At 38.0% G+C, this 12794-nt stretch overlaps 2 protein-coding genes across 2 annotated transcripts in view; one reads left to right on the plus strand and one right to left on the minus strand.

The window, feature by feature from the left end:
* LOC140245306 (uncharacterized) overlaps nt 1-5746 on the minus strand; it is a 43386-nt gene extending 37640 nt beyond the window's left edge. Inside the window, exon 1 of the mRNA XM_072324891.1 lies at nt 5612-5746. The gene's annotated coding sequence lies outside the window, so the exon portion shown is untranslated. The remainder of the gene's footprint in view (nt 1-5611) is intronic.
* A 1525-nt stretch (nt 5747-7271) lies between these two features.
* LOC140245501 (uncharacterized) overlaps nt 7272-12794 on the plus strand; it is a 34237-nt gene continuing 28714 nt past the window's right edge. Inside the window, exons 1-5 of the mRNA XM_072325071.1 lie at nt 7272-7392; nt 9327-9547; nt 9913-9963; nt 11121-11186; nt 12652-12720. Of these exons, the coding sequence (XP_072181172.1) occupies nt 9374-9547; nt 9913-9963; nt 11121-11186; nt 12652-12720 (360 nt within the window). The 5' untranslated portion in view covers nt 7272-7392; nt 9327-9373. The remainder of the gene's footprint in view (nt 7393-9326; nt 9548-9912; nt 9964-11120; nt 11187-12651; nt 12721-12794) is intronic.

The following is a 12794-nucleotide window of genomic DNA, read 5'->3' on the forward strand; positions in this document are numbered from 1 at the left end:
TACTAACTTTTGATACCCCTTAGAATTGCATGCTCTTTGACATTTCATAGAGTGGTTTCTGAATTTCTCGCAAAACGTTAAAAGCTAAATCCTCACCTCGACCAGAACTGTACACACCCTTTACCATGTAGAGTGATTATGATTGCCTTGGAAAATAATAAGTTCATTCATCCATTCAAAATGACTTTGAAATACCGGTAGACACTATACAATGTATACCACACTATTCCTCTCATATTTCCACATTGCACTGCTCAATTTATTCTCTTCCAGATCGACATGTTTGTCACTGACAAAGTACATGAATGAAAATAAACAAAGGAATTTATAATGGTAGCAGTAATAATAGCTGTACAGCGTAGTAGTAGTACAATTGTGTAGTAGTAGTAGTAGTAGTACAATGTAGTAGTAGTAGTAGTAGTAGTAGTAGTAGTATAGTAATAGATGCAGCAGAAGTAGTAGTATAGTAATAGATGCAGCAGAAGTAGTAGTATAGTAATAGATGCAGCAGTAGTAGTACTGCAGAGCAAGAAATATTCATGGCATGAAATTTTTACAAATCAAAGCCAACAGCCTTTTTCACAGCATGAAATTTTCGGAAATTGCCACTGGCATCCAAAGCATAAGAGTGAAGACAGAACTTTTGCGCTTTTGGAATTTGTGAAATTAAAATGCATGCTAACATTCAAGGTTCAACAGTACGTAGAAGAAATGATCATAATAATAACAATAATTGTAAATTAATGATTATCTGGTATTATTTACCATATTCTAATATCATGATTCTCCTGCAATTTTGTCATATTTCCTGTGAATAATCATCCATGCAGATAGGATATAGCCTAAGAGCAGACAGTACACTACAGATTTATTAAAACAAACATTACCATGTCTGAATGAATGAGTGTGTATTTCCATCCCCCTCTGTGGCGGGATAACATGGAGTAACCATTGCACTACAAATTGTATGATTCATTGTGCCTGTCTGCTCCCAAATCCAGTGTGACTACTGAGCCGTCTGCACTTCCAACACACTACTGCACGTACAGATCTCTGCTGAAAATGTTCAATTAGCCCTGACTATGACTTCCAGGAAAGGACTAATTTCCCACAACCCACACGGTGAGGACCACGCAGCCAGCTTATTCACACACGAAGGCTTCACATGAATTTTAAAAGGCGATATCCATTCCTTCTATTGAACATTATAATCAAACCTGAAAAGTATCAGAAGTTATCAATGTGTAAACTGTCAACTGGTCCCAAAAAATAGTGACACTCATTACTGTTACAAGCATGTGGTAAATTTTGCAGTGTTTTTACTTTTGCAGTGTCATTAATCAATTGATCAAGGATAAACATTAGCAGTGGCCCAAGGCCACCAGAAATAGATGTCGGGCCACAACTTTCTCAGGAAACGTATGTTTTGGTGGCCTGTGATTGTAGGGCTACCAAATTTCATTGCTGGGCCATGAAAAGAAAAAGGTAATAGTGTCGAGCCTTGTTGATAATCACAAAATAAACAACTTGGGGAAAAAATATTGCCTCCTGTGTGCATACGGTATATTCAATTACAATGTAACAGCATTTGAGCTTTCATCCTGAACATTCATGAGTACTATGAGATAAAGGGCACTGACCATTAGGGCCTGTACTATTTGTACCAGTAGGACAGATTGCCACAGGAAATGTTCCCAAAGCAAACACCTAAACAGTGATCTGTTACATCCATATAAAGAGATATCTGTCAGTGTTTAAACAATCAATGTCATTTCCCTTGTTCTTGTTGTACATAATAACCGTCAGTGCACACTGCCGAACTTGGCAGAGTATAATATGGGTCAAGTTCGGTTGAGATCCAGACTGATGGATATAAATGCACTAAAAGCCATCGAGTACTGCCATGTGAGGATGGCAATACTGTTCCTGTAATGTACCGTATGTCCAAAAAAAAAAATTACAACGGGACCCTCCGCAATAATATCTTTGATAATATTGAATCAATCTAAATACAAATTCAGGGTATGAAACTACAACTCATTGCCCTCATCTTACAGAAAACCTCATTCGATTTGCTTCAGTGGTCAAAGAGAAATGAGGAGTTTTAAAGAGGATGTCAGGAATCTCTTCCCTCCAAGTTTTGTCTATTGTTTTCACACACAAGATCATCGAAGTGCTAAACTTGAAAGAATCAGACTCATGACACGCTTTACAACAATCCACATTTCTCTGTGACCGCTTAACCAAATCGAATGGGGTTTTCTGCAAAATAGAGCTAAAATGTTATATTCTAAGACCCTGAAGTAGCATTTAGACAATTTAACCATATTGGGTGTTATCACTGCAGAAATCTGATTGTAATTTTTTGTGGGACATACTGTACAGTATTACAAGTCATGGATGTTTCTTTTCCCACAGCCTAGAGATGTACAGTGTACATAGTTCTGAACCATTTCATCTACCTGCTCATGTGAATGAAGTTCCTCGTGCAGGAATTCACTTGGTTGTTGCTAGATACGGCAAGCCTCTGGCAAAATTTGAGGCTATTACCTGATTAACAGCAACTTTTGTGAATTTCTTGTTGTCTGGTACATAGCTATCATGCAGTTAATAATGCAGTTTACAACATAGGTTGAGCATAAATGGATATTTGTTCACATTATGTTTACTTTTATCAAAAATACTGCTGGTTTCCTGCATCCCCCTTCCCCATTGCTTTCAATTCATACTCTCAAGAGCAGACTTTAATAATGTATTAGCTTCATAAATGGTCTAAGGTATTTCCCCTTTTGTTTGTGACAGAAAATCCTGTAATATCATAAAAGGTAATGAGCTATTACACTTACAATAAAGCATTTAATACTTGTGACAGCACTATCTCATGAGCCTACCTTTTGTTTGCATTAAGAGCATTTTGAGAGCAACATACAATGAGAGTACTTTTCTTTAGCTTCATTGGATTTCAATTCTTGTAATTTCTACACAGAAAATGACTTTGGTTTTCATTTAATGGCTCCATAAAGTTTTAGTCCGGAAGATAAGGAGAAATGAGTGCAACAAGCCCAGCTTGTTGTACTCTAAAAAAGTCTGGACTCTCTCCAATCTCGATACATTATACTTACAGTGATATTTCCCTTTGTGTACCATCAATCTAAACTGAAACACTAAACCTGCATAATACGCACAGGGGTATAAACAATAAAGGAACAACATTTGGGCTCTTTTGTTCTGATGGCTGTATCGCTAGTCTTATCAGATAAGCTCATGACACCTTTATATTTCAATAAAGAAACATTTCTTGAAGTACATGTCACCCCATATTAGACCGTGGTAGACTACAACACGGTAGTAGAAGTAGAGACTTTTGTGCGATTGTACATGAACATGTTGTAGTAGCAGTAGTTGTATACACTGTAGTAGAAGTAGTCAGTAAAAGTAGTAGTAGCAGTTATAAGCAGCAGTGGCACTGGTGGATGAAGTATTTATTTGCAAGAATTCTATCAAATATTTTATCAGCTATAATTTTGAAATCAAAGTTGACCCTTTTCAAAGCTTAGATTTTTCGAGATCATTACATCAATGTTTTCTGAATATGTAACATATTTTCTCCATATAGTTAATATAAAAAACTACACTTATATCCCTTACATACAGACCATATCTGTAGTACAGTTTTAATGAAGGATAAATAATTGTACTCGTACTGTTTTACAGTGTCACAATTTTGCCTAACATTCAGATGAGTTTATAACAGCCACAGTCCCATGGATGAATCATGAATAAATAATACACTTTCGTATGTCATGGTAACAGAATTAGATTGTAACATGAGCACTAAACATTTAAGCAGTGAAGCTAAAAACAGCAACACACTTAAAGGGACTGTACAGTACTGGTTGAGGTAGGGATTCATGTTTTGAACATTCCTAAGTGAGATAATGAAAAGCCTCTTATGAAATATGAAAGAGCATGTAATTTTAAGAAGGATTCAACGTTTATTTGATGAAAATTGGTTTTCAAATGGCTGAGATATCCAAAAAAGTGCTAATAATAAAAGGCGACATGCCCCAACTTTATTAGTATCTCTTTGTTTCACCTTGTTTTTGGATATCTCAGCCATTTCAAAACCGATTTTCATCGAATAAACTTTTGATACCCCTTAAAACTGCATGCTCTTTGACATCTCATAGAGTGGTTTCTGAATATCTCACAAAACGTTAAAAGCTAAATCTTCACCTCGACCAGAACTGTACACACCCTTTAAAACTGGATATTACCAACAATTGTCCTTTGGTGTATACGATGTACAGTTAGTTTTAGTCAAGTGCAGAAGATTGATCAATACAAGTGTACATGTATTATAATGTAGGGTGCAATTATCAAAACTTTTTTTGCGGCAGAAACAGGTTTTCCAAATGGCTTTCAGGGATTTTTTTTTAGAGCTGATAAACGCTAAGCTGATTTGATTATGGGGTTCAGAAAGCCTTTTTGAAAACCACAAATTTGTGCTTTCCGAAACAGGTTTCAGCCCAAAGCACGTTTCTAGAAGCAAGATAAACGCAAAGCTGTTTTGAAACAGCTTTGAACTGCGCATGCTGTATATAAGACCCCTTCTCCTTGGGTCAGCGACAAGGCCAGTTTTCGTGTTGGCGATGAGTTGATAAATGTAACTTATTTTGGAAAATGTTTGCAAAGGGCCATGGAAACGACTTTTGATAGTGGGTATGGAAAGCAGTTTCAAACTGGGGAAAGATGATAAAGGCAGCCTTAGTCACATGAAAGTGGACCATCATTCACTGATTAGTCTACCCTACATGCCAGCTTTAGCATCATGTGACGAAAAACACAATGATGCTTGTGGTGTTGAAGACAAAATACTTTTACGGAGTAAAATATGCTCTACTGTGATGAAATATTCATGGTATAGCACACTCTACCATGAATATTACTTCACAAATATGCAACCGATCAAGCCATGGTTTTTCATATGCATAGTTAGTGCAAACTTGCCATCGGTATTGGACTCCATAGACCATAGAACAGTATGCGTGACTGATAGATTTTTAAAAAGAGTGAGTAGTTGATGTCCCTCCTCTCTGAAAATGCTAAAAACGGCCATAAATACACCATTCCACTATAAACAATCAATTCATAAATTAATTTGATGCATAGAGTTCTATTGTTAAATTTATACGATTGAGATCTGATGTAAGCTTAACATGAAAAGTTAAAACTAAAACTATAAAGATCAGGCAATATCGTACCAAACTGAATTTAAGGAAATAAAGTCAGGGCCAATATCACCAGTCAGTACAGTAGCCATCTCTTCTTGCAAGAAATGGAAAACAGGCAAAATAAAATGCCTTAAGATTTAAAAACAGTGAATCAGATCAGAGGCATTGGTTACAGGTTGGTTGTTGGACAATCGGGAGTCTACCGGCTACCGCTTCCACCCAACAGCTCACCCAGCTCTCTGCGATCCGAGGCGTTTGAGGGGGGAGCTCGGAGTCGTACACCGTACGGTGAGCATTCAACATGTTCAATATGGACATGGAACATATAAATTTATTCGACTCGCATTGCAATCACGGATCGTTTCTCCACAACTTACCATCAAACACAGTGTTTAAATAGCCCGGAGTATCCAGCAAAAGTACAAGCCGGTCTTTGTTCTCTTCCTTGTACGGTTCACGCTTCGATAACAATGGATTTAAAGGGAACAAAACGCGACGTTCGACGTTGTTCCACACCCATTCAGATGTTCACTAAATCGCACACGTCAACTGTACACATAATGGGCCTGTAGCTAGTACGACTATCCTCTACATCGCAGTGACGTGATGCGAATCACGTATGGCGAAGCTATTTGGCAAGCAGCAGAGCAAGGCGCTGCGCTCCTGCGGTTATCTAGCGGCCGTGGTGTAGTCCATAGCCATCCACACAACGAATCGGAGCCTCCCTCCCATCCACACATACACACAGCGCGATTTCGTCGCATCGCTTCGCGGTTAGTCAGAGGTCGCTTTTACACATACCCAGTGTACCACGTAATGTGTCTCCGACCACTGACGTAACTGTGTTTATGTGTGTGTGTATGTGTGTGTATTGGTCTGTGTAAGTCATCAATGCTCTGCACGACCAAATTTTGGAAAGCGTGAAAATGTAGGACCTGTATCACATCAATTATCCATTAATAATGCGCGTATCTTCACCCCTAGCTTAGCAGAAAAGATGCTGAAGTTCTCCACAAGTGAAATTATTTTGTTCAGTTATTAAAATTAGCACAGGCTTAAGAATCACAAATGCGCAACACAGGGTGAATTATAATAACAAGAGCGATTACAAATGTTGATTTTTTTTTTCTCTCTCTAGTCTATCCGATAAATACATCCTTATTTCAGCTGTATTCACTCATTCTATTGCTATCATGGCTATTCTCCTGTCAGTGTCGAGCTCGACTTGGTACATTTCCTACTTACAATTCATTGCACATGATCTTTTTTTTTTTCGATGTCACTTTCACTCAATTTTTCCATTCTTCAAATGCAGCTATTCTAATCAAAACATAAACTGATGGAAAAAAAATTACCTAAAGTATGCGGTCATTTTGTGCGTGAGACATGGGGGGGGGGGGGAGTACCTCCCTGCATGTCTCATAAACCATATAGGGGCCTCGGTTTCTTGATTATTATTATTTTTTTTTTTTTTGACGGTTAATAATAACACTGATTCTTCTTGTGCAAAACATGAAAGTGGTACATTTTTCTATTATTACAATTAAAAAAAAAAATGACATGAGCATCGTGCACAACTTTTTTTTTCCCCCTTCTAGCGGAAATCTATCCGGGAAAGCCCCTAAGTCATGCTCCATTGTGACATCACAATTGGGCCTGGTGGCATAGACTATGGCTTCTAGCTACCGTGGTTCACGATGTCAACACGGGTCAAACCATTATGCAATGGGTTGGCTTTTATCATTTCCCTCATATGACATCTCATTTAGAATTACATTGGAATGTACCAATGACTTCATATAAATTTTATAGTGCAAGGCTTTTATTCAGTATTTCCTTCACGGTAATTATGCAAACAGTTTTGTTAGAAAAATTCATGACGCCCCTGACACGAATTGGTATAGTCTATTTCACGCTTGAGTACGCGCACGCGCCATTATCTTTTCATGGGCTGCTATGTGTGACACGTGTGAAGTGTGCTTTTGTTTACATTTTGATTTCCACGGGGATCCAGACCTCGATCCTCTACACAGTTTAGATGAATCATGTCTCTATCAACAAAAAGATGCACGAACATGCAATGGAGGAAGAACAGGCTTGACAATTAAGGGGGCATGTTTATTGTCCTGGAGGAGAAACCCCAATAATCGGAGATAAGGTAAGCACGAATCGAAAGGTATAAACGCATAACGTCGCGCCGCGCCGAACGGTTGATGCTGGGGTTGACGCCGTACCGTATCACTGTCTAACGTGAGCATTTTATGCTATAACTATCGATAACTTAAGCGTCAATACGCTTACGCATGGCTACCGGCTACGGCACGTAAGTAAGTAAGTTGAGCTCAGTCGATCGCCACATTCATTAATATTGATTATACTGATCTACAATAAATATAACACTGACTAACAATCAGTAACAATATTCTTTCCATGCAAAGCGAACGCTACCACGCGCGCCGCGATTGGATTCGGTGCAATGCTCACAGTCACAGCATGTAGCAGAGATGTGGTTTGCCGCTCGCTCGCTCAAGGGAGATGCTGTGGCGTGGCGTGGCGTGTCCAGACTAAATAGACTGCATGAGCTCTGTTTCTATGTTTCTATGTTTCTATAGTTTAATAGTCATGGAGGTACACTGTACCTTCATGGTCTTAGCTAGTCGAGTGCATTGTATTTGTAGGCCTATTTGCAGCACAGCTGGTGAAAGAAGTGGACTAGCTACAGGGGAATATGTGGTCAGACGTCTGGTTAGTTTCTCTTCGGAAAGCCGAACTTACGAAGGGGCGAAATACGAACCTGCCTTATAACTAGAAAACCTAGTGAAAGAAGTGGACTGTAGCTATAGCTACAGGGCAGGGTCAAGGGAATATGTGGTCTGGTTAGTTTCTCTTTGGAAAGCTCAAATAACAACCTGCCTTATAACTAAACAGAAAAAAACAAAAAAACGTCTGTCCGGGATCAAAGAGGATCTGCATTGGAGCAGAAATAGACTGTGCCATCTCCAATAGCAATCTTGCCCCTTGGATGCATTCTGCCTGGGCCTGGTGATTTGCTTGCATTCAGATTATCAATTTCTTTTCCACCCTCTTTTCTGTATATCTAGGAGAGCTCTAGGACCAGAGGGCTGCCAGTCACTGTCAGGCTTATATCTTAATTCCTCCACGAAAACACTAGTAAAGAAGTTGTTTAGTAGTTTTGCCTTTTCACTATCATTGCTGAGAAGAGTTATCTCTTTGCCGACTTGATCACTAATTCCAGATCTGTTCTTTATTTTCCTGTTTGCACATTTCCAGAATTTCCTTGAATTTGCTGCTACCTCCTTTGCTAATGATTCTTCATACTTCCTGCAGTCTTAGTTCCTTTGAAAGTGCAGTATTTCTTAAAGTGTACCAATACCCAGGGTATTATGTTTGCTATATATATTTGTAGAATATCCTTGAGACATGCCCTGTGCAAAATGTTATATTTTTTCACTCACAATTTTTTTTTTTTAAAGGGAGGAGGGGTTTAAATGCTAATATCAAAGAGTAAACAAAAACAACTTGAAATAGACGATGCGAGGGTATGGGATAGGCAAACATGGCGGGCCGTAATTGCTGTGTATGCCGTGTCAGATGTTTAAACTGTCAAAAAAAAGCTGCCACGGCACTCCCAGTGCTAATGAGTAATCTTGTAGGTCATAATGAAACTTTCTTTAAAAAAAAAACAACAAAAAAAAAACAGAACAATGTCATGTTTCACTCATTAATTGCACAAAATGTGACTCTAGGCGCGGTCAGACTGGCAAAAGATCGAGAAGTTTAAGATCGCGAAGTTTCGGCCATTGGTACACTCGCAAGCAAGAATGCGCCGTCCGATGGCAAGTGATTGTGATGTAACAATGCACATCTGTACATGACAATGGCCTCACGCTTCGGAGGCACCACCCGCAAACAGATCGAGAAGTTTCGCTGGAAGTTTGCGGTCACACTGACAAAACTTCGAGATCTTAAAGATCGCGATCTTAAACTTCGCAATCTTTTGCCAGTCTGACCACGCCTTATTAGAACCACAATGAATACATTGAAGAAAAAAATACTGGACATCTTTCCAAGATTTAGACACTCTGACCCAGTCGCCAAAAGGACACAGTCCCACCATCATGTCGAAGAACTGGGGCCGCATGGAGATCCGACGGATCACGTCGTCGGAAGCTGTCCTGGAGACCAAACCCTCTGTGGCAGGGATCTTCGAGACCATTGTCTTTGGCAAGCAGATACGGGCTCAGCAGGAAATTATCCAGCAGCTCCAGGCCATCCACAGCAGAGTGCAGGCTGTAAGTTGTCAGCGAAGTCTCAACATTTTTGAGGGAGAAAATCATACCAAAGAGACAGAATAAATGATTAGTAATTATTGTCATTGTTTATGAGGTCATGAAGGAGCCTGAATGCATTTTGCTTTTAAATACCCCTTAAGTGGCAAATTGTCAAAATTTTGAAAAGAATCTAGCTTAAGTGTTCCCTCGCTCTGATGCAATTATTGTGCTGTAATATCTGCTACATTCGAAACAAAAAATTACAACTGTAAATGTATGACAAGCGTCACACTCAAAATTAGTATTGTATAATGTTATGTGTGCAATGTTAACTTAATTTTTCCCTCTCTTTCTTCATCACTTTCTCTCTCTTATGTTTTATGAAGGCCCTTGAACACTTCGGAATGAGTGGAAGTCTTATTTTGACAGAAGAAGAGGTAAGTCTTTTTAATCCAATGTCTAAAAAAAAAAAAAATGTCATTTGAAAGTGAAGATATTACATAATAGTACATTCTCCAAGAGTCTTTCCAGCCATATTGAATTAAAACAGCTGTCTGGGAACCAGAGGTATAGGGACCTTCTCTGACATACATTCTAGTGTGTTTGCAAAACAGTGGCAATGTTATCTGATGTATCTGTTGAGATCTGAAATCCAAATGCATGTTGATTTGTATTGATTTATGATATCCTCATCATCACTTTTGTGGTGAAACGAATATCTAGAAACATTCCATATGTTTTTAATCATTTTTTTTCTTCTATTTTTCTTCAGATTACTTGGGAACGCCCACAGAAAATCCTTCCAAACCAATCAATATTAATATTCTTGAGATGACCTCATCTGTCAATCATTGCTAAAGTACTGAAATGTTTAACAAAAGACATTGGAATGCACCTTCCCCTCGACTCAGCATAACTTGCATATTACCCTCGCCATGTCTTTTGTTAGTCACATTACTATGACAGAAACATGCAAGTTATGCTGAGTCGAGAGGAAGATGCATTGTAATGTCTTTTGTTAAACATTTCAGTACTTTAGCAATGATTGACAGATGAGGTCATCTCAAGAATATTAATATTGATTGGTTTGGAAGGATTTTTTGTGGGCATTCCCAAGTAATCTTAAGAAAATTAGAAGAAAAAATTGTTTAAAAAATATATGAAATGTTTCTAGATATTTGTTTTACCGCAAAAGTGATGTTGAGGGTATCACAAATCAGTACTACAACATCAACATGCATTTGGATTTCAGGGCCCCTTTAAAGATTAGGGTTAGGTTTAGGGTTAAAGTTTGGATTAGGGTTAGGATAAGGTTCAGGATTAGGGTTAAAGTTTGGATTAGGGTTAGGATAAGGTTCTGGATTAGGATTAGGTTAGGGGAAGGGTCTGGGGTAATTGTCCAGGGGGTAATTCTATGGAACCATTTTCCTGGAGTTCACAGACCCAGATCTTCTAGCTGTGCATATGTTGATTTGAGTTTATTAAAATTTGAAAACATATTAGTGACAATTATGGACATTTTGCTGCTTGTGTGTTATTTCAGATCAAATGCTTTCACTAAAATGGTTTTATTCCTGTTCTCATTGCTTTGCAGATGAGAGAAGAAGAGCTAAGAAGGAGACGACCTCCTGGCTTCATAACCACCAAAATGAAACAAGAGGTTGAGTATCACAAGTTCAATAGATATTTGATAGTTACACCTCATCCTGAGGACATTTAATTTGTAAATAATTTTCTCTTCTAGGCAACAGGTACAGACGCTTCTCTCTGCAGTGCGTATTTAACTTTTGACCTCATAATATGTTGCACACACTAGGAAAATTGTCACATATTTGTAGTTTCTAAGATGAACGCTGAACTAGGGCTTTCTATAGCTCAATCGGTAGAGCACCGGGCTAGCTCCGGAGGTCTCAGGTTTGAATCCAGATGGAATCCCATTTTGTTTGCTTATTTTTCAACTAATGAATTATATTAATTTCTGGTCAGTTTCCTTCTCTTTGCGTTTGTATCTATAAAACCATGGAAAAAGTGTAGGTGACAAAGTTCTTGAAAGGACAATTTACAAGTTCACCTTCATTAACATAAGGATTGAGAGAATGCAGCAATATTAGTAGAACACATCAGTAAAAGTTTGAGGAAAATTGGACAATCGATGCAAAAGTTATGAATTTTTAAAACTTTTGTGTTGGAACCGCTGGATGAGGAGACTACTAAGGCTCGTGATGTCATATGAGTACAACAGTATAAAGAAAATGTAAAGAAAATTCAACATATTTTCACTTTTTCGCATAATAAAAGAGCACTTGACTTGCCTCTTTCTAAAGGCAATGGGAATAATATTACCCATAACATATGTCAGCAACGAGTCAAGGGAATGTATACTTTTTTCAAAAGATGAAATTTTGTGAAATTCTCTTTATATTTTCCTTATATTGTTGTACGCATGTGACATCATACACTGCAGTAGTCTTCTCATCCAGCAGTGACTGCACAAAAACTTCAAAAATTCATAACTTTTGAACGGATTGTCCGATTTTCCTCAAACTTTCAATGATGTGTTCTTCTAATATTGCTACATTCTCTCAATCCTTATGTTAATGAAGGTGAACTTGTCCTTGAAAGCTCACGTGTGCATTCGCCATTTTAAGTAAACATGCATGCCATTGATAATACTCGTAATTAAAAGAAGCTAGGATTTGTGCACGCCGGCTACTTCTATTTATGATAACAAATGGTTTGATGTTGACAAAACATTTTAAAGTTTAAATGATCATTTCATAGTTCTGAGGAGATCATTCGAAAATTGTGGCACGTGCAAGTTACTATACAAGGATTTTTGACTCTATACAAATGAGGTCATGGAAATATTCTAGTAAACACATACAAAGTGTGTAGGTGAAACAAATACTGATATGTACGAAACTGGGAAACATAATAATTATGGAAAAACTGAGCAAGACGTTGGTATTATTTTATAGTGAATTATTTCCAGAAACACCATGTTATTGTCATGTTCAGGCAAGCATGGTTGTTAATTTTAGTGCAGACCTTTATGTTACCTGTGCTGGATAACTTGTAATATAGATATAACCTTTGACCTCCAATATGTGTGACCTTTATACTAGATGCTGGAGAAACAAAAGGTCCTGGATACCCTACATGAATTTGGACAGACCTGCTTGTCTTGTGAACGGGTATGTGAAAATCATTTTCTTTCAGTATTTTTGGAGATAGCGTGTTGACAGTATGTTATGGGTTGTTTTTTTTT

The sequence above is a fragment of the Diadema setosum genome, chromosome 22, assembly GCF_964275005.1.
Source record: "Diadema setosum chromosome 22, eeDiaSeto1, whole genome shotgun sequence".
In the NCBI taxonomy this organism is placed as follows: Eukaryota; Metazoa; Echinodermata; class Echinoidea; order Diadematoida; family Diadematidae; genus Diadema; species Diadema setosum.